The sequence below is a fragment of the Bombus vancouverensis genome, chromosome 14 (assembly GCF_051014615.1).
Source record: "Bombus vancouverensis nearcticus chromosome 14, iyBomVanc1_principal, whole genome shotgun sequence".
Lineage (NCBI taxonomy): Eukaryota > Metazoa > Arthropoda > Insecta > Hymenoptera > Apidae > Bombus > Bombus vancouverensis.
Genome location: NC_134924.1, coordinates 5,631 through 28,935, shown reverse-complemented (window position 1 = coordinate 28,935; position 23,305 = coordinate 5,631). Strand labels below are relative to the sequence as shown.

Genomic DNA, 23,305 nt, shown 5'->3' with positions numbered 1-23,305 from the left:
TCTGCTATTTCCATGGCGTCGTTAGTGGATTGCAATACGGCGAACCTGTTGTGGGTGTTTATTTCTATCGTTGATTGTTCGTTCCGGGTGTCGTTCATGTCTGGTTTTGGTGTTTATATTTTCCGTTTCTTTGTAATGTTAGCGTCGTTGGTGCGGAGAGTTCTGCTACACTTCTGCCACGGAGGAGGTAGCGCGGAGTAGTTGCGAGTCTGCTCCGGAGAGCCTGGTCTCGATTGCTGGGCCATCATCGAGCTAGTTAATTCAAAATGAATAACTAGTCGTGAGGCTATAAGACTAGTATTCGGATTGGGGTTAGGTGCGTGGAATTTTCTTCTCCCTAAAGGGTAGGAAACACTTGGCTGTGTTCACTTTCGACGGTTGGGTGACACGTGTTGTTTTCGGAGTACACTGGGCACTAGAGACACGTCTGCACGCTTCGGCACTCCACAGCGAACGAGGTGGAAGTTGACATCAAAAACGGAGTGAAAAAAGCGTTTGTTTGTCAAGATATCTCAGATAGGAGTGGATATACGTAAAACCTGATATATCACTTAATCGCTATAAACGATTGCATTTCACGATATTCTGCACATGCCTCAGGTGAATGATCGATGGACACACCATTTGGCGTCAAAAACGGAGTAAAGGGCGAGTTTGTTAGTCAGGATGTCACAGACATGAGCGGATATATGTGAAATCGAGGATTACAATGAACAACTCCAAATAGTTGCAATCCAGAATCGCTCTGTTAGCTCTCATAGCTAAAGTAACTGTCAAATTTCCGCTGCATCCGGCGTCAAACATGGAGAATAAGGCGAGTTTGATCGGCAGCATATCCTAGACAGTTGTGGATACATGTAAAATCGAGAATTACAGTGAACTGTTGTAAATAATTGCATGCCACATGCTCTCTTTATACTTAAGGTCAGAGACAAATGTGCTATGCATTTGCTGTCATAAATGTAGTACAACGCGCTTTTTCTTCTTACTATTGCACAAATAGGAGTGAAAATAAGTAAAATATTATATTACAATAACAAGTTCTACAAGATTACGCTTCACGATGTCCTGCGCATAAATAAAAAAAAGATCATGTGTGTGCAGTATTAAGGACACATAAATGGCATAAAATGCGCGTTTATTTAATACGATATTACAAATAGGAACGAATATTCGTAACATCGCTTGTCTGGATGAAACATTCTAAAAGATTGTATTTCACGGAAATTGCATTCGATGTCGCACATTTCAATGAGTCATCATCAAGATTTATATTTCACGAAGTGTTGTGCACAGCTAACTAAAAGGACTTACGTACTGTGCATCTGGTGTGAAAAACGGTGTGAAACGCGTGCTTATTTGTCATGATTTCTCAAAGAGTATCAAAAATACGCTGAATCGCCTATTTCAATGAAAAATTCTTAATGATTGCACTTTACGATTTCCTGTGTATAAAAATGGATAAGGACTAATGTGTGCTGATTTTGGCGTCATAAACAGGGCAATACTTACGTCTATAGGTGTACTTTCGACCAGTCGCGGAGAGACGCGATCGAGAGGAAGAGCGTCAACGGAAGTCGTAAATTCCCGTTACGATTATAAGAATCGACACCACGAACAGATCGATCCCCATATTTCTTTTGGGATAATAGGGGTGATTGATGCGGTATAACACTGTTAACGTGTTATCATATTTATATTTCCAACAACTTATTACAATGAAGACTTACGCCGTTACATGTGATATAAATGTTGTAGACGATTGTTTGACAGATGAAAATCCGATAAAGATACGTTAACTGATCTGTAGGTGAGATCAAGTACGAGTAGATGTGTTGATGACTTGGCAGTTTTCAACTTGATGCCGGAGCATTGACAGAACTAATCTCGGAGAAACAGTTGAGTAAACTCTCCTTGTGTCGTAGAAGAAGTAGTTGACCCTCCTGGTGTAATAAAAGAAGTAGTTGACTCTCCTGGTGTAATAGAAGAAGTAGTTGAGTTTCCTAGTGCAGTAGAAGAAGTAGTTGACTTTCCTAGTATAGTAAAAGAAGAAGTTGACTTTCCTAGTGTAGTAGAAGAAGAAGTTGACTTTCCTAATGTAGTAGAAGAAGTAGTTGAGTTTCCTAGTGTAGTAGAAAAAGTAGTTGAATTTCCTATTATAGTAGAATAAGTAAAGTCCGTTCTCGTGTTATTACGGGGGAGAGCTCGCTGTGGGAGTGCCTTTTGAACTAAGAAAGCGGATTTATTGCTCAGACTTTTCGTTAGTAAAGTAAAAGTAACAATCTGCGATGCTCATTGGTTACAGTCAATGTTAATGAATGATGATAGGAGGAGGAAACCTCCTACCAACGTTGCTAGTAGGTGTCATTGTTCATGGGAAAAACCGGCTTTTCCGTTAGATAAATATCCACCATTTTCGTTAGGTAACTATCCGCTTTCTTCGTAATTTTTAAGATCGCCTAATAAACCTAAGGACTTTTCTAAGAATCAGCCATAAACCGAAAACACTTCTTGGATTAGAAAATCCCTCAGGACAAACAGTGTTTATTAACTTGAAAAACATGAGTTAAAAAGTTAAAGTTTATGGTGGGTCCTTAGGTTTATTGAGGGTCGGAATGACGGTACGTGGACCGTAGGCTGCCAGGTAATGAAGGACGTCGTGCGGACCAGCTCACGCGATATAACATAGGATTGTAGGAGGTGTAGTTGCTACCAGGTGAAAAGAGAATTCGCGTTTCGTCCCGGGACTACCGGTGGACTCGTTAGTAAGGTTATGCCCGGTGGTCCCTGCCTTAGACGTAGAGGAAGTCTCGCTAGGTGCGGTATTTGTATTGTGGCACCGCATATTCGACCGCTAGTGAGACAGACAGACTCGTTGTCGTCGTAGTAGCCCTCTGGTGTTGATGGTTGGTACCCGCGGATCGCCCAGGAGGTGTTACGACCGCGTTGATGCCTCGACCTGTCGGCGTCCTGTTGGTACCGATCCGCCACAGGATCTTTACCTACAACTAGTTTATTTACAATAAATGGATTAAACAGATGTTGGTTAAACAGGAAATGATGGTTGTTTAACGTGAACTAATCACAATAACGTATTATTATTCAGATAACTAGATAGTTAATTTGCAACTCTCATTACCACGGATCACACTCTCCACAACTCTCTCAACAATGCTAGCAACACACTCTCGACAATGCACTCTCCGACTTGTCAACTCACAATTCGTCTTTGTTCCTTAGCATCCCCTTATCTTTTGTCTCAGTCTCACGTCTTTTGTCTTAGCCCCATCACGCATATGTTTCGCAACCGCTTGTTTATAATTCGCCCGACACCCCCAGATCCCTCATCCACGATACTACATTGTAATTACAATTTAGGTAATCGTAAGCCAAGATATCAGATTGTGAAGAAGAATTAAGTTAGATTCAAGAACAGAATTGGATGCGTTTGATTGTTTCGAAACTACGGGAGCTCGTTGGAATGAAACATTTTAAAATTGTATTTCATGAATTTTTGCGGAAACTTATGCATGTACTTTACGTGTTTTTGGTCCTGTTTGAGATGTCGTAACATATAGACGCGCGTTTTACTCCGTCTCGAACGCTACACGCAGTGCCCATTAGATTTTCTACATAACTATGCGAAGGACTTATGTAAATCAAATCTTTTAGAATGTTTCATTGAAATATGCGATTTCACCTATTTTCGCCATATTTTGGGTTGTCGCGACAAATAAATGCACGTTTTACTCCGTCTTGAATGCCCAATGTAGCGCTCAGTAGACTTTCTACATGACCATATGAAGGACTTACTTATGGAAATAAATTCTTTTAGAATGCCCCATTGAAATACATGATCTTAAGTATTTCCGCATCTTTTTGAAAATTCGTGACTAACAAACTCTTTTTCTACACCGTGCTCAACGCCAAGAGTGGCGCAAACATTTCTGTTTATTTGTTTATACGCAATGTTTACTCAATACTGTGTTTATTCATACTTCTAGAATGCCTCTTTAAATTTGAGTTTTTACACATTTTCGTGTGAAGTTTGGAACATCATGACGGATGAACGCCCATTTTACTTCGTTTTTCGCACCAAATTCAGCGCACACCGTCCTTCAGTTCTGCTTGAGCAGCCGAGCTAGACAGACGTGAGAAACTGTGCTTCAGTGAAAGTGCGACAAGCAGTGAATTTAGGTGAACGAAAAGACATCAAATACTGCCAAATGGTAAAGCTCTAAAATGCAACAGCAAATACCACCAATCAAAATAACAAACAAAGGTGAAATATATTACATAAATAAAGCTACAAATACGTTAAGTAGAAAACAACCAATAAACAAAGAACAGGAAAGCTCATCTACAAAAGAAATGGAAACGATGCAAAACCAAGAAGAAAACAGCTACAATGACGAACTATCATATCAAGATAAACACTGGAGGATAACAACAGCGCACAAAAAGTGTAAAATAATACCAGGCACAAGTTCCATGAAAACTGCAGATACAGAAAGGCAACAATGATTACGACACAACCCACTCCGAAATTCATTCGGTTCACTAATAGAAGCAATAGATACGGACCCAAAAGAAAAGGTTACAACTTATATCGTTAAACCACCACCGATCTACATAGATGCCCAAATAATAGATCCCCTAATCGAATTATTGAACAAGACTGCTGGAAAAGAAAACTTCAGTATAAAGCAATTAAAAGTAGAACAAGTAAAAGTACAAACAAAAACTCCAGAACCAGTTCTGCCCGAGCAGCCGAACTAAACGGGCGTATGAAACAGTGCTCCAGAGAAAGTGCGGCAAGTGGGGAAGAGGAAACTACTAACGGTTACGCCTACAGCCAAACGGTGGAAACCCGTGTCCTATATTAAGAAGACTAGCAAACCTACTATGGAAAATATTCCACCGATAAGAATTATAAACAAACAAGATCAATACTACATACACAAAACAACAGATACATTAAAAACAAGTCAACCAACACACCAAGGACAGGACTGCTCAGCCACAATAGAAGTTGACATGGAAAACAACAAAGCAACAACTCAACAGGACGAAAGCTGGAAGATAGCCAGCTATAACAAAAAAAGAAAAATAACAGGCAACCTAGATATGGGAAAGCAGCGATGGCTGCAGGAATTACCGCTAAGAAACTCCTTCAGCTCGCTAACAGAAGAATTAGACGACGACCCAACAAGCAACACCACAACCCAATCAACACACATCACAAAACCTCCACCAATATTTGTTGAGGCGCAAATAATAGACCCGCTTATTGATCAACTTAACAATATTGTTGGAAACGATAGTTACACAATAAAACAAACAAAATTAGAACAGGTAAAAATCCAAACAAACACACCAGAAAATTACAGAAAAGTTATAAAAGAATTAAGAGGAAAAATGCCATATACCACGCGTACCAGCTCAAAACGGAAAGGAGCTACAAAGTAGTTATAAGAGGACTGCACCCAAAAATTAACACAAAAAAACTAAGTGACGAATTAGCAAAGATGGGCCACCAAACAAGAACTATAAACAATATTACAAGGTACGATACGAAGCAACCACTACCGCTATTCTTAATAGAATTAGAACCTAAAAATAACAACAAGAAAATTTTCGATATTAAAAAAATCTTAAACACACTAACCACAGTCGAGCCACCCAGGCACAAAAAAGACATACCACAATGCATCAGGTGTCAACAATATGGACACACTAAAAATTACTGCAACAGGAACCCGGCGTGTGTCAAATGCGCAGAAAAGCACCTAACAGCGAACTGCCCACACACGGGAAAAATAAACGACGTAAAATGTTACAATTGCGGTGGAAATCACCCAGCGAGTTACAAAGGCTGTCTAGTAAGAAAGCAACTTCAAGGTAAACTTTTTCCGCCGCTTCGTAACAGGACACATAACAATTTCCACACGCAACAGGACAACACAGAACCTACGTCAACACCAAATACACAGCACGCAAGGAACAATAACCACAATAACATCAACACCGCTAGAAACCGAAGCTATGCGCAAGTAGTCAACCGGTCGTCACCCTTAGACAATCATGAACAGAACAACCACAGCAACGACGCTACACAAATCAAAGAGTTAATAAAACATTCCATAAAAAACACCAAAATTCTCACAAAAATGATAAGCGAACAAAACGAACTTCTCAGACAGCAAACACAGCAGATAACAGTCATGTTACAATTACTTACTAACATGATGAGCAAAAAATAAAAATAGACACGCTTAAAATAGCAGCCTGGAACTCAAACGGCCTACAACAAAGGGCCCTAGAAACTAAAACATTCCTGTATAGCAACAACATCGATATACTACTCGTCTCAGAAACACACCTCACAATAAAAAGCTATATAAAAATATCGCACTACACCATATACGACACCAAGCACCCTTCAGGGAAAGCACACGGAGGGACGGCAGTAGTAATAAAAAACGACATTAAACATCACTTACACAGCCAGGTCAGTAAGGAACATATACAAGCAACCACCGTTACCGTACAGACTAACAGCAACCAACTGCAGTTGTCAGCAGTATACGTACCGCCGCGACACAAAATTACATCGCAAATATAGGAAGACTACTTCCGACACTTAGGTGACAAGTATATTGCAGCGGAAGACTATAACTCAAAGCACACACTATGGGGATCAAGAATCACCACACCTCGAGGCAGAACCTTGGAAAAATACATTAGAAATAGTAACCTCAATATATTATCCACAGGAAGACCGACTTACTGGCCGACAGACCTGAGCAAAATACCTGACCTACTAGATTTTGCAGTTACGAAAGGACTAAACGCAAATAAACTAAACATAGCACCCAGCCTCGAGCTTACCCCCGACCATACGCCCATAATAATTATATACAAGAACAAACCAATACTTTACAGCAGCACAGAAAAGCTATGCAATAAAACCACCAAATGGCAAATATTCAAAGAAATAATAGAGAACAAAATCAATTGTAACATCCCATTGAACACCTGAACACATCGAACAAGCAGTAACAACACTCACAGAAACTATCCAAGAAGCAGCAAAGGCAACCACTATACCTGAAACAACCAACAGACAAACAAAAACAGTTCCACTAGACATCCTCGAAAAAATTAGAGAAAAAAGAAAAGCGAAAGCAAAATGGCAAAAACACAGAACAAAAGAAAACAAAAAACACCTAAACAAACTCACAAAAGAAATAAAAAACAAAATAAAAGAGCACAACAACAACGAGTTCACAAAGTTCGTCGAGTCACTATCTGCTCACGAGAACTACAACTACTCCCAATGGAAAGCCACAAAAAAATAAAGAAGACAACAAAAATGGTACCAGCAATCAGAAGAGCAGACAACACATGGGCAAGAAGCAACGAAGAGCAAGCTGAAGGATTTTCCAACCACCTATGCAACACATTCACCCCACATAACATCAACAACAGCAACCACAATACAGCATACGGACGAGGATGCGCTAACTACTAGTACACCAACTGACAATCACTACATCATACCCAAAGCGACAGCACAAGAAATCAGAAACATAATTGAGAAAACATAAAATAATAAAGCACCAGGAATCGACCTATTAACGGCAAACTCTTGAAAAACCTTCCGCCAGAAGCGATAAGACAATTCACAATAATAGTAAATGCAATACTAAGAATACAATACTTTCCAAAAGCTTGGAAACTGGCACAAATCATAATGATACCCAAACCAGGCAAGGACCCACACGAAACCAAATCCTACAGACCAATCTCATTACTTCCTGTGTTCTCTAAGATACTAGAGAATGTAATTTACGACCGCATAAAACCTATAATAGAGAAGAATCAACTAATACCGGATCACCAATTCGGATTCAGAAACAAACACTCCACAATAGAACAAATGCACAGACTCGTCAATGAAATCTTACAGGCGCTGGAAACAAAACAATATTGCACGGCACTCTTTATGGACATCGAAAAAGCATTCGATAAAATAAACCACACTAGCCTACTTCAATCAATCAGAAAACAGTTCCCGGAGCAAATATACCAATTAATCAAATCATACTTAAGCAGCAGAACCTTCTGAGTAAAAATCAAAGACACATGCTCTGAAGTTAAAGAAATCAAGGCAGGAGTTCCGCAAGGAAACGTCCTAGGATCAATTTTATACACGTTATACACGGCCAACATACCAACAACTAACGATAGCAAAATACTGACATTCGCGGATGACACAGCTGTACTAGCCAGGCACACTAAACCTGCAACAGCAGTTACATTATTACAAGAACATATCACAAAAATAGAAAAGTGGCTCCAAGCAAAACAAATTAAAGCAAACCCCGAAAAATGCAAACACATTACATTCACACTGCGAAAACAGAAACCACCAAACATTGTACTAAACGTCACACACATAATACAAACAAGGCAAGTCAAATACCTAAGACTCCACTTAGATACACGACTCACATGGAAACAGCATATTAAAGCAACAATAGACAAAATACAGATGGCAAGGAGACAAATGTACTGGCTAACAAGTCGAAAATCCAAACTAAGCATAGAAAACAAACTAAAAATATATAAAATGGTCATAAAACCAATCTGGATGTATGAAATAGCACTATGGGGAACAGCAGCAATGAGCCATATAACCAAAATAGAGGCAACGCAATCTAAAATACTCAGAACAATAGTAGACGCGCCATGGTACGTTAAAAACGAGGACATTCGGAAAGACCTGGGAATACCAACGGTCAAGGAGGAGATTAACAAAACTGCAAGAAGATACGGAGTAAGAATAGCAACGCAACCAAACCGGCTGGCGGCGGAAACGGTCGACACATTAAGCATAAAAAGAAGATTAAAAAGGAAACACCCAACGGATCTCACAAAGGACATAACCCAACAAACACGATGATGGTACCCCGCTGGGGGTAGCCACCCACATGTTATACTAGTATACAGCTACAACATTTTACCAAATGTCCTACTGGACAAATTGTAAAATTCAAATAAATAAATAAAAAAAAACTCCAGAAATCTTTAGAAAAGTGACGCAAGCTTTAAAGGAGAAAAACGTTAGGTATCATACATACCAGCTCAAAACAAAAAAAAGCTACAAAATGGTAATTAGAGGGCTACACCCAAGGACAAACAAAAAATATATCTGAGAAATTGGCAAAAGTCGGACACCAAGCAAGAACAATAAATAATATAACCAAATATGATACGAAACAGCCATTGCCACTGTTTCTAATAGAACTTAAAGCCAAAGCTAATAACAAAGAAACCGTTGACATTAAAAAAATCCCGCTACCCCGTTATGAGAAGGGCATACTGCAATGGTATAACTGTAATGGAAACCACTCAGCGAGCTATAAAGGCTACGAAGTCAGAAAACAACTGCAACGAAAACTGTTTCCATCGCTTCGAAGCAGAACATACAGCAACTATCCCTAACAACAAGAAATTGCAGAATCAGAGTCAACACCAAATGTACAAAATGTATCGAACACTAACCATAGAAACATCAACACCTTTGGTAGCCGAAGTTATGCATAAGTAACTAACCAAACATCACCCTTAAACAACCAAAACAACAACAATAACGACGCTACAGAAATCGAGGAACTGCTCAAGCAGTCCATCAAAAACATCGAAATGCTAACAAAAATGATAAGTGAGCAAAATGCAGTACTCAGAGAGCAAACACAACAAGTTACAACTACTTACAAACTACTTAAGTAAAAAATACAAATGGACACGCTGAAAATAGCAGCTTGGAACTCCAATGGTCTACTGCAACTGGCACTCGAAACTAAAACATTTTTGTATAACAATAATATTGACATATTACTTGTTTCAGAAACACATTCCACAAAAAGAAGCTACATGAAAATACCATATTACACCATCTATAATATCAAATACCCCTCAGGAAAAGCACACGGAGGGGTCGCAGTGATAATAAGAAACGATATTAAACACCATTTACATAGTCAAATTAGTCAGGGACACGTTCAAGCAACCACCGTTACAATACAAACTAACAACAATTACAGTAGCGGACAAAAGTTTAAGACGATGATTTGTAAACCGGTTTACAAGCATCTTATACGCATATTATTCTTCTATCCGGTTTGTCTCTTTGAAATAACATACCTGTATGTTTGACCTTCGTAACCTCAGACCGTCAGTTGTCAAATACAAACGATGTAGGAGTTAAAGCTGCGAAAACAAAGTAAAATCTTCACCGAAATAGCAAATACAGTGAACAGGTCAGAAAGGGCTTGTACACAAGCTTGATATAAATTTTTAAAGGCAGGCATGTATTGTGATCAACCGAAAAACGGATTCATCGATTGAGCGAAAAGGATCGTTTTCGTAGTGCAAATAGTATTGCTGCGGAGACCTTAACTTAAAAGGACGAAAACCCCAAAAGAAACCACTGCTGAGTTTTAAGAATCGAAAAAGACGACTTGCATTCGCTAAAGCTCATAAGCATTGGACAAGCGAAGATTGACAAAGGTATTGTTTTCAGACGAATCGAAATTCAATCGCGTCTCCTCTGACGGGATACGGTATGTTAAACGTCGAATTGGCGAAAGTTTGAAAACACAGTGCGTTTTAAAAACTCTTAAACATGGTGGTCGGAACGTTATGGTGTGGGCGTGCTTTTCTCGAGGCGGCCGATATGTCGTATCAATGGAATTACGGGCCGTTTTTAATACATGAACATACTCAAGAACACAATGTTACCTTTTGCACGCAACAATATGAGTGATGATTTTATTTTTCAAAATGATAATGATCCGAAGCACACGGCTCGGGTTGTGAAACAGTTTTTTGAAGAAGAAAATATTACTGTGCTACTGTCACGTAAAATTAATGATAAAAAAAGGAGTAGCTGAGTGTTACGTTGCATGGAACATCTGCACTCCAGCCGACGCTACCTGGCAGCCAGCTGCCCACCTACATTCCTCCCGACCCTCAATAAACTCAAGGACCCACCATAAAACATCAACTTTTAGAATCATTGTTTCCACATGTTTGTCAGTCAAACTGTTTGTCTAGAAGTATTTTCGGTTTATGTCCGGGTTTCGGAAAAGTCCTTGAGTTTATTAGGGTCTTAAAAATCACGGAGAAAGCGGGTAATCACCGAATGGGAAAACCAAGCACATGTCTACCGAGAAAGACTGGTTTTCCCCAGGAACGAAGTCACCCCCCCCATCTACGTTGGTGGGAGACTTCCTCATATCCTTTTTTATTAGCATGGGTCATATCCAATCGGAATCGCGGATGGTTACCCTCACTTCCTTGACGAAAAGTGTGAACAACGAATCCGCGTTCTTCGTTCAAAGGACACACCCACACCAAGCTTTCCTCCGGAAAAACATAAGAGCGAATAGTCAGTCCAGCAATTCTAGTCTCTCAAGTGGGTCAGTACATCAACTCAAGATTCTAGTCCATCAACTCAAGTCAGTCTATCATCACAAGCAGTTCAAGCATCCTCAAGAAGTCAACAAGTCGAATACAGTCAGTCGACAAATACATTATCATACGCGACAACACGAACAGAGTCTCAGGTCGTACTCATTCGTAGTCATCTTGTATCAAACATTCATTTTGTATTACACCGAAGTTGTTGGATCGTGCAAATATATATGTCGGAGATGAAAGGAAAGCCGAAGCCCTTCCTTGGAAATTTTGGGAACATCCTCTAGTACCTTAGCCTAGATTTTATTATAGTTGTAATTGCTTAAGATTTGTAATAAGCGAGATTGGGTTCGAGGTGACAATCGGTCGCTGAACGTAGCCACGGTCACGGGATGGATGTTTTATCTAACGGAGGTCTGGAGTGGTTGTATGTGTTTTCCGAGAAATGTGGTTGTGGCGGCATGCGGCCTCGAGAGCGGGCCGAGCCACGTGTGATGTTGCCTCGGAGGTGCCGATGCAATGGGACATACATTGTATTTAGTAATCAAAACTCCAGGCGGAAACTGCCTAGCAACGGCGTTTGGAACTTTCTCGATGCTCCCAACGAGTGTGCCTAGCAACGGCGTTTGGAACCTTCTCGATGCTTCCAAACGGGTATAGAAAACAAAATGCAATCGTACAGGGAGAAAAATCTCCACGAGGCTGGCATTCTTGCGATTGCCTTGGAGAGTGATACATCGAGCGTTTTCGAGGATCGCATTTGCGTCTAAGTTAGTTTCGCTTAGTAAGGAGTTATCCCGGTGACCGTGGATTCGTTTGAACTCAAACATTGCTAATAGTATTATTTAATTTAATTATTCGTAGATCGTATTATTCATTAGGCTTAGTGTTTGTTAGTCTTATTATTAGTTGTACTTATTATTTGTTAAGCTTAGTGATAGACCTGTATATACGTGTAAATAAAATCTCGGCTTTGTGAAACGATGGCTAGTCCACATGAAGAGTCGTCGCGCGCCCAAAATTCGAATCCTGATCCGACATCAGAAGTGGGATTAGAACCGTTTAAAGTGCTACAAGAGCAAATGGTCCTTATGCGCGAGTTAATTCAGACGCTAGCGCACAAACCGGGGGAGCAACGACCGAGTACGGAATCTAAGGATGCAACGTTACCACGTTTTGACCCCGAAGGCGCGGGCGCCGATCCATCCGCGTGGTGCTCTCATGCTGATCTGATTTTGAAAGACCACCCGATGCAAGAGAGTGCGTTACTTTCGAGGACCAATTTCATGATGAAATGAGGATTCTCCCTTACAACGATCAGCCGACATTTTCGCCAAGAAATTCACTAACGGAACCTGAAGCTAAACGCAGCAGGCTATCAGTTCCTCGGATTAAGTGCTACCGCTGTGGTGCTCACGGACATAGGAGAACGGAGTGTCGCCTGCAAACACAAACGGGGAAGGAGCAGGATATACGAAACCCGAAGGAAAAACGACCAGCCGCATCGTCGAAGGTGACCTGCTTCAAATGCCACGAGGAGGGACATATCGTGCCTAATTGCCCATCATCGCGGAAAAGAAACTACGATTCCATTGACGAACGCCGGATCGACTCCTGTGTAGTAGAAGCTCCGGCTGGTAGATTAAGCCATCTGGGTGAGTCGTATCCATTTTACTTTGATTCTGGGGCCGAGTGTTCGTTAATCAAAGAGTCCCTAGCCTCGAAATTTGCGGGTAAAAGAATAACCGATGTGGTAGTGATGCGGGGGATCGGGAATACTTGTATTAAGAGTACACTTCAGATTTTGTCCACTGTTCGTATTAACGGTCTTACATTGGAGATAGTTTTTCATGTCCTTGCTGACGATTACCTAAAATACGACATCATGATTGGTCGCGAGATTTTGAGCCAGGGATTCGACGTAAATATCGCGCAAGATAGCCTCGTTATTTGTAAAACAAAGGTCGTTAACGCTTGTGGTAAAGTCGCGGAAGATGCGGTCAACATTAACGAGGTTGACACTGATGTGATCGGTAACTATAAAGATCGATTAATCTCTGTTCTCGAAAAATTTAAAGAATCATTCATTACGGGTTTCCCGCGTACTCGCGTCAGTACGGGCCAGTTGGAAATACGGCTAATCGATCCCAACGTCACCGTGCAGAGAAGCCCTTACAGGCTTAGCGTGGAAGAGCGAAGAATAGTACGCGAGAGGATAGACGAATTAATTAAAGCACAAATTGTAAAACCTAGTAATTCGCCGTTCGCGAGCCCTATAATACTCGTGAAGAAGAAGGACGGCTCAGACAGATTGTGCGTAGACTTTCGAGCGCTGAATAAAAATACGGTCGCGGATCGGTATCCCTTACCCCTTATTGCTGACCAAATCGCGAGATTGCAGAGTGCGAGATACTTCATTAGCCTGGACATGGCTAGCGGATTTCACCAGATTCCCATTCACCCTAACTCAACGGAATATACTGCGTTCGTTACCCCCGACGGTCAATACGAATACGTGACGATGCCGTTTGGGTTGAAAAATGCACCAGCCGTTTTCCAGAGAGCCATTTTCAAGGCCTTAGGCGACCTCGCTTATTCGTATGTCGTTGTTTATTTGGACGACGTTCTAATAATCGCCGACTCAATAGATCAAGCTCTAGAAAGGTTGCACACTGTACTAAACACTCTCGTAAACGCCGGATTTTCTTTCAATTTCGCTAAATGTTCTTTTCTGAAGACGTCGGTACTTTATTTGGGATATGTAATTCGTAACGGAGAAGTTCGTCCAAACCCGGGAAAAATACAAGCTTTGAATTCTTTACCTGCACCGTCGACCGTCACACAGCTTAGGCAGTTTATAGGTTTGGCCTCTTACTTCCGAAAATTTATTCCTAAATTTTCGCAAGTGATGAAACCCTTGTACGCACTCACTTCTAGTAACAAGCACATAACTTGGACGGACAGGCACGAAAAGATAAGACAACGGATAATTTCCGTTCTGACCGACGCGCCGGTGTTAATGATATTTGATCCCAATCGTCCCATAGAGCTACATACCGACGCTAGTTCGGAGGGGTATGGAGCTATTTTAATGCATAGAGTCGAAAAGGAAAACAGAGTCATCGAATATTATAGTAAAAGGACCAGTCCCGCGGAATCTAGGTATCATTCGTACGAACTGGAGACACTAGCAGTAGTAAGCGCCGTTAAGCATTTCCGACACTACTTACATGGACGGAAATTCTTAGTAGTTACGGACTGTAATTCTTTGAAAGCCTCCAGCAACAAAGTAAACTTAAACGACCGGGTTTATAGGTGGTGGGCTTATTTGCAAACATTCGATTTTGACATCATGTATCGAGAGGGTAAACGAATGGCCCACGTAGATTTCTTTTCGCGAAACCCCGTAGACTTGAATCGCCGTATGATAGACAAGGTCGCAGAGAAAGAGATTAATCTGGCCGAGATCTCCGAAGACTGGCTATTAGCGGAACAACGTCGCGATCCGCAAATCTCCGAAATCGTTAATAAATTACAGAACGAAGAGCTCGCGGAAGATATCGCGAATACCTACGAACTGCGATCCGGTACACTTTACCGTAAAGTACAACGAAAGGGCAGAACCCTTTGCTTACCCATTGTTCCGAGAGGTTTTAGATGGTCCGTCATCAACCATGTGCATCAGTCAATTATGCACTTAGGATGGGATAAAACGCTCGAGAAGCTCTATGAGTATTATTGGTTCGAGGGAATGGCGAAGTATGTTCGCAAGTTTGTCGAGAACTGCCATGCTTGTAGAGTTTCGAAGGCTAGTTCAGGTAAAATACAGGCTGAACTGCATCCTATACCTAAGACCGGCATACCGTGGCATACGGTGCATATGGACATAACGGGCAAGCTGAGTGGCAAGAATGACTCGAAAGAGTATGTCGTCGTCTTGATCGATGCCTTTACGAAATTCGTGCACTTATATCACACACGCAAATTGGATTCGCTCAGCGTTATCAAGGCACTTAAGTCCGCCGTGTTTTTGTTCGGTAGTCCCTGTCGGATAATAGCAGATCAGGGTAGATGTTTCACGGGCCGGGAATTTCAAGAATTCTGTGCAAGCAAACAAATCAAAGTTCATTTGATCGCGACCGGTGCAAGTAGGGCCAATGGGCAAGTAGAACGTGTTATGAGCACGTTAAAAAATATGTTCACAACGGTAGAAACGACCGGGCGTTCATGGCAAGACGCGATCGGGGAGATGCAATTGGCTTTGAATTGCACCATCAACCGCGTAACCAAATCGAGTCCTTTAGAGTTATTGATTGGTAGAGCAGCAAGACCGTATGACTTATTACTACCTGATAACATCGAGGAAAAAGAAATAGATATCTCCAGTGTAAGACAACAGGCAATAAAAGAGATGGAAACTAGTGCTAGGTATGACAAAGAGAGATTCGATAAAACCAAAGCTAAAGTAGTTAGGTTTAATCCTGGTGATTTGGTACTACGCCAAAATGAAGAAAGGAACCAGACAAAATTGGATCCAAAATTCAGGGGTCCGTTTGTGATATCGGAGGTCCTGGAAGGAGACCGATATACCTTGAAAACACTGGATGGGAAAAGGTCATACAAGTACAGTCATGACAGGTTAAGGAAAATGCCGGATAGTCGCATTCCTGCGGAGTTGGATGTCTGTTGTGATGACGAGAACAGTGACCATGGCGATGTGAGTACCCCGATCCCAGAGGATCGTAGAATTATGAGCCCAGGTGCGGCCATGGGACGGAGTTCAGTGCGGTCAGGCACTGGGAGTGACGATGTCACGAAGCTGGGAGCCGGTTTAGTACCGACAGCGACGATGTCACGAAGCTGGGAGCCGGTTTAGTACCGACAGCGACGATGTCACGAAGCTGGGAGCCGGTTTAGTACCGACAGCGACAATGCCACGAGGTTGGAGCTGGTTTAGTACCGATAGCGACAATGTCACGAGGTTGGAGCTGGTCTAGTACCGACAGCGACAATGTCACGGATTTGGAGCTGGTCTAGTACCGACAGCGACGATGTCACGAAGCTGGAGCTGGTCTAGTACCGACAGTGACAATGTCACGAGGCTGGAGGGGGTCTAGTGTTGACAGCGATCGTGTTACGAAGCTGGTTATGTAACGAACTTTGAGAGTATGTGCGATTCGAAGGATGAGACCCATTTGGGTGTGAAATCGAGAATGGTCCGTCATGTCATTACGACCCGACTGAAAGCACGCAGAATGTAACTGGCACTTTGAATGCTAATCACAATGACACTAATCTTGTTTCCTTTTGTTTTGTTGACGAAGGTACACCCGAGGACGTGTGATAGTCAGGATGGCCGTGTCGGAGATGAAAGGAAAGCCGAAGCCCTTCCTTGGAAATTTTGGGAACATCCTCTAGTACCTTAGCCTAGATTTTATTATAGTTGTAATTGCTTAAGATTTGTAATAAGCGAGATTGGGTTCGAGGTGACAATCGGTCGCTGAACGTAGCCACGGTCACGGGATGGATGTTTTATCTAACGGAGGTCTGGAGTGGTTGTATGTGTTTTCCGAGAAATGTGGTTGTGGCGGCATGCGGCCTCGAGAGCGGGCCGAGCCACGTGTGATGTTGCCTCGGAGGTGCCGATGCAATGGGACATACATTGTATTTAGTAATCAAAACTCCAGGCGGAAACTGCCTAGCAACGGCGTTTGGAACTTTCTCGATGCTCCCAACGAGTGTGCCTAGCAACGGCGTTTGGAACCTTCTCGATGCTTCCAAACGGGTATAGAAAACAAAATGCAATCGTACAGGGAGAAAAATCTCCACGAGGCTGGCATTCTTGCGATTGCCTTGGAGAGTGATACATCGAGCGTTTTCGAGGATCGCATTTGCGTCTAAGTTAGTTTCGCTTAGTAAGGAGTTATCCCGGTGACCGTGGATTCGTTTGAACTCAAACATTGCTAATAGTATTATTTAATTTAATTATTCGTAGATCGTATTATTCATTAGGCTTAGTGTTTGTTAGTCTTATTATTAGTTGTACTTATTATTTGTTAAGCTTAGTGATAGACCTGTATATACGTGTAAATAAAATCTCGGCTTTGTGAAACGATGGCTAGTCCACATGAAGAGTCGTCGCGCGCCCAAAATTCGAATCCTGATCCGACATATATAATAACCTGTTAATACCAGCGTTATCTTCAATTTAACTACCCTTATTATCCCAAAAGAAATAAGGGATCGAACGATTCGTGGCGTCGATTAGTCAATCATAACGGGAATTTACGACTCCCGTTGGCGCGCTTCTTCGGGATCGCGTCTCTTCGCGAACGGTCGAACATTGTTATTTAAATAAAATAATCCATTCGAAATATTCATTCTAATTTCCGTATAAGGAAATTAATAATATTGGATATTTATAAAGAGAAAATATATAAACGAACCGTTTGCTGTTGTATTCTTTGACCCTGCTGCGGTTGTAAAATCACAACGGATTACGGTATCTTCAATAACTGAAGACGTCTACAAGTTTTGCGCAATTCTCCTTCCACTGTTAACGGTTAACTGTCTGCTCATCTTTGAGCAAGATTTGTGAAGCCACATCGGTTCCCGTAAAGAATACTGTTATAAATAACCTTTCGTTCGTATTCGTTTCGTTGGTTGAAACGACTGCTAGCCGCCGAAATTAAAAGAGAGGAAGGGAGACTACGTAAAGAACTAGCAAGATTACGAGATCAAAGTGAAATTAAATTTTCACCTTCGAACATTGCCATATTTGGGCGCGAGAATATTCTTTGACCCGAAGAGTTGCACCCATTTTCAAGGGCTGCACCGACCGTGGGTTACAACAACGACGAACAATCATATTCCATAAACTTCATTTAATGTAGAATAGTAAATAAATATCAGCATTTGTTAAAAGCATATAACTAATAAGAATCAAATAACTACCAATTTAAGAAAATATTGAGTATATTTATTTTTCGAAAGCAACTCTAATCCTTCCCGCGATAGTACTCTTGCCCATAGCAGGTAAGGCAAAACGTGGAATTTATTTGCCAGTCGTACTAATACAGTAGTCAACGCTATTTACACGTATATATTAACGAATTTTCATATCAAGAACACGACCGTTTGGGATATTCAAAATAGTAGCGCGCTTTTTGTAGGCGAGTCAACTTTTTGAATTTATTCCATTCAGTAGTCTTAAGTATTCGCCTTTGTTTGGGAGTAACGAACTAGAGTTGAACCACCCGAAATAGGCTAACAACTATTTCTGGTGGCAGCAACTACCGTTTTAGGGATGATATTGGTTTAACACGTTGACTGCCATGCGTGTTTTCACTGAAATCTCCGTCAGACCACGTTAGGTATTCCCATCGATATTTTAGTAATGCGAGTCGCTCAAGTGGTGGTCTCAAGAATGATTTCTCGTTTCGTTTGTTCGCAACATTAAAACCACTGGCTGTTGTCGAATATAATGCAGGAAAGTGTGGTATAGATTATTCCGACTAAATGGTTTCTTATGCCACCACAATTAGAAAAGGAATCAAATGGTACAGAAAACTTGAAATTCAACTCCTTCTGGGAATTTCTGTTGTAAACGCTTTGACGGTTTACAAAATTGCAACAAGGAAGAATATAAATATTAGAATATGTCGAGTCAAAGTCCGAATCTGGGCCCGAGTCGTCCTCGTGGCGGGGGCTTGGGACAGGTAAGAATTCTTCACTGAAGCTATCCATTTTCTTACACTGAAGTTACTTTTATTGACACACACAAAAATGTTACAGAGTTGACACAAACTCACAATGACCACACACTCGCGACAATGGTCTTAGATTCGATAACGAATCCGCGGACAACGGGATGGTAGTCGTACGCACTCGCAAAATCTAAGTCGGATTCTTTGTTAATATTCACTGACCGTAAGGCGTTAATCTTTTTGTCGATGAGATCGCAAGAGAGAATGACTTTCCGTCCCGGTGATACCTCAGAGGAAAACTTTGATGGGGTGTGTCTAAGGACACGAGATCATCGGATTCGTCGGGAATAGCCTACGTTCGGAAAGTAAGGGAAATTGACGTTGCTGCTAATTGGTCAATCTCCATATCGGTAGTTAGAAAAGGATGCTAGCCGCCCTCGAGGGAAGGTTGCTAGTGGGAGACGTCGTTCGTGGAAAAATAGGTCTCCTCTATTTTCCTCAAGTAGTTGGGACAAAGACTGTTTGTCTGTTTGAAGGACTTTAGTTGATTAAATCTTAAGATTTATAACGGGCCCTCGAGCTAGCTGAACATGTACTGTGTCACAGACGAAATTCGAGCAACTGTATATAACAAACCGAAATTCCGAACGCCTTATCGCGTGTGACCGTCCGGTCAGCACCCGTTCTCAGCCGCCTGAGTGGCATTCGATCACTCCAGCCGTTCTCCGAATTTTACACTAAGTATAAACAAAACCTTCTCCCACTCCAACGAATGGAAGAATATAAATGCTCCCTTCAAAATCATCCAGTCAGTCTAATAAAAAAATTCTTAACTAATCCAAGTATCGAAAGTGTATCATCGCGAACCGAAAAAATTGTATAAATTGAGTAAAAAATAAAAAGAACTTAATCTCCTTTTCGGAAATTAACAAGTTCCTTATTTTTACCTTAATTTTACACGACAACTGCGAAGACGCATCGACATCTGGCAATCATCTTACTCGAAGAATAGGGTCTGCGTGTGGCGAGCTACGGGACAGAGGCCGTTGGAATGTTTACTGTCGAGTGTTACAACTATTTTCTTTTTAAGGAGAGCTATAGAATTATTCCATGCCTTTGTTAGACAAAGCGTTCATCCCGTGAGCGCGGCTACGTTCGGCGACTGACTGTCGCCTCGAGCCCAAGCTCATTATCACAACTCTCGAACAATTACAATCGGATTGAATAACTACAATTGTTCAATTACAGCTATAGTAGACTCTAGGTTACAATGTTGCGGGATTATCCAAAATTCCGGTGTTCTTTCATCTCCGACATATATAAAATTGTTATATCAGTAAATACGTTATTTCCGTTGGTTTGTAGGCATGTTTTTGGATTGGCAGCTGCAATAATTAAAGATATGTTTGAAACTATATATGAAGCATGTCCATCAGCACTATTGAATTCTCTAAATGATGATGTTACACCACTTTGCATTGCTGCTATGAAAGATGATAAAAATTTATTTTTCAGATTGATAGAATCAGGATTTAATGTTTCAATATATAGTAAGATATTACATTTTGTTTAAAATCGATACGATTACGATGCATGATTAATGCATGCATTAATTTTCAAATAGATGACTATACTTACAGTATGATAACGCTGTCAATAGTACTAGAAATAAAAAACTTGGCAAAATATTTTAACACAGAAGATTATTGGAATGGTAACTCAGATAATATTCTTATAGAAAATGAACCAGATAACAAGGACTGTTTAAGTCTTTCCAAACTTGTAAATGAAAATAATAGTAATAAGTCTCCTTTAAATGTTCATAAGATACCGATAGTTACATTTGATACTACAATGTGCAATAATGTCAACTGTAACAACAATGTCATAAAAGATCCAAATGAACTTTCAAAACCTTGTGCACTAAGTTTAGAGACAAATCATTCAGAAGGTGTTCGGAGTTGTTTAATTTCGCTCACCTTGACTTGCAATCTGAACGAACTATTACCTACTTCTCCAAATATATATGTTTCACAAAATAAACATAATGAGGGAATGAATTTGAATATAGAAGATGAAACAAAAGATAAACAATTATTTGTAAATGAAGATGAAGATGTAATAATGCTAACTTGTTCAAAAAGTAGTAAGAATGTAAGCGAACTACCTTTGCAGAGGTATGTTAGTTATTACTCTATATTATATAGAAAACAAATATGATATTTTATTGTAACTGTTTTTATTTTAATTCAACTATTTTATTTTAATTGTTTGCAAAGATTACAGTCCATTCGGCCACAAGATTTAAATATTCAACACAAAAAAGATCTTGATACTACTTTTGAATATGTGCCTGAATTTAGTCCATTGCGTCAGCAAAACATTCCTCCAAATATGAATGATGAAAATGTATTTGGAGAAATTACACCAACACCGCCACGTTACAGGACACCTCCAAGAGGAGTAATTTTAAATTCAGAAGAAGCAAAGATGTTTGTTTTACTAAAACATTACGGATTAGGTGATAATGCTAAAGCATTAGCGGATGAGGACTGGCTGACGCCACAAAAATCATGCCGCTTGCGGCTTGATGAAACATAAAAGCAGAGCGCAGAAATTGCTAAACGTAGTTAACGATCGTTTTAATGAACAGAGCAAGGGAAAAACAGTATGACAGGAAAAGGGGATGAATTCTTATCTGTAAAAAAATTTCTTAAAGTAAACGATAAAAAAAGACAAAAAAAATCTTTAAACGAGAAAGAAAACTAGCTGGTACCGTTAACAAGTCGGAGGTATCCTCTCGTCCATTCTGTAGGGTAATGTAGTGTCTCTCTCGGCTTGAATTAATAGATAGCGCTGCCGTCACAGTAGTGTCAAAAGCTTCAGTAATGAAACACGAATTCCGGCATACGCGGACCACCATGTGATCATCAATGACGGTTTGTAGCGTAAACAACCAATATTTTGTGTGTTGTATCGTCCAAAAAGGACTGATTACGGAAGACACGAACGAGTTGACGCATGTGGAACAAGCTCGTGATTTGCACCTTCCGCCATTTAATTGACGTTAAACTCCTTTATCGACGATAAACTCCTAAAAAGAGAAAAAAAGGAGCGAAAGAAAAGATTCATTATTTTTGTAGTTTGCGCTTAACAGTGAAAATTAATAAGTCGAAAACGTAAAAAGAAACTGTAAACGCGTTACTCGCAGCGCGGACCAGCGACCATCGAGTAATCGTGCTGTATAAATGATAAATAAGAGATATCGATAAACACGTGCACATTCGTGAAGATTATATAAAGTAAATTTAACAGAAAAAAAGTTATTATAAACGAAATTCAACAATTAGCTAGTTAGGTAGGTATGTTATAACAAAAAGTTACTCGAGAACGATTCGAAATTCGGCGGCAAGGCGAAAACAGACCTTCAGAAATTCAACGATTCCGCGTTCCTGAGCAACTGTTTACTCGACTATCGTGAACCACGGAACTGAAAGATCCACGTGTCTTAATCCATTTTCCGCCACTGCGACGACTTCTTCCTTCGGTTATTATATTTATTATCAGACTCGAGGCCAAAAGACAAATCATGCAGATATTTTTATAAAAGATCAGCCGTATGCGCCGAGGGGTGTCGACCGATGCTGTTGGCGTGTCGATCTCGCGATTAAGATAAAACAAACGTAACACACGATACAATAAAAAAAGCAAGATAAAAGAATATGAAGGGATGTAAGGAAGCGACGACTGGACAAAGCGTCATCCAGCAATCGATCGACTCCAATCAATCGTGTCGGGTCTACCGTGGTTTTTAACTTATACCTTAGATTTTTATATAATACGAATACCATAGAACCAAAGGGAAAAATCTCGACTTTAAGACGCTTAAGCAATAAATCACTAAGCTTAGGAAAGCGAAGAAACAAACCGTTTATCCCTGCGTCTCTCTACTGTAACTCGCTCTCAGCTATTCAGCTTGTGAGCCACGAATTCGTAACAACGAAGGGGTACGTAGATCGGAGAGAAGGGACACGACGCGAGTTTTAAGAAATCGATAAGAGAAAAAGAAAAGATGGAATGAATCGGTAAATGGTCTGTCCGACGTCCCGAAT

General features: G+C 40.7%; 1 protein-coding gene across 1 annotated transcript; it reads left to right on the top strand.

Annotated features, from left to right (window-relative positions):
- Positions 1–9,373: 9,373 nt before the first annotated feature.
- On the top strand, positions 9,374–21,794 carry LOC117158176 (uncharacterized). The gene is made up of 4 exons (XM_033336820.2): positions 9,374–9,612; positions 20,559–20,743; positions 20,818–21,370; positions 21,473–21,794. Exons 1-4 carry the CDS (start codon positions 9,374–9,376, stop codon positions 21,792–21,794), a joined length of 1,299 nt encoding a protein of 432 aa, XP_033192711.1.
- Positions 21,795–23,305: the final 1,511 nt, after the last annotated feature.

What these genes read in the sequence shown, in the direction of transcription:
- LOC117158176 (XM_033336820.2), top strand. Translation starts at nt 9,374, where the DNA reads ATGAGAAGGGCATACTGCAATGGTATAACTGTAATGGAAACCACTCAG. An exon ending in ATTTAATGTTTCAATATATA is followed by an intron (nt 20,744 to 20,817) that starts GTAAGATATTAC and finishes ATTTTCAAATAG; the next exon opens with ATGACTATACTTACAGTATG. An exon ending in AGCGAACTACCTTTGCAGAG is followed by an intron (nt 21,371 to 21,472) that starts GTATGTTAGTTA and finishes TTGTTTGCAAAG; the next exon opens with ATTACAGTCCATTCGGCCAC.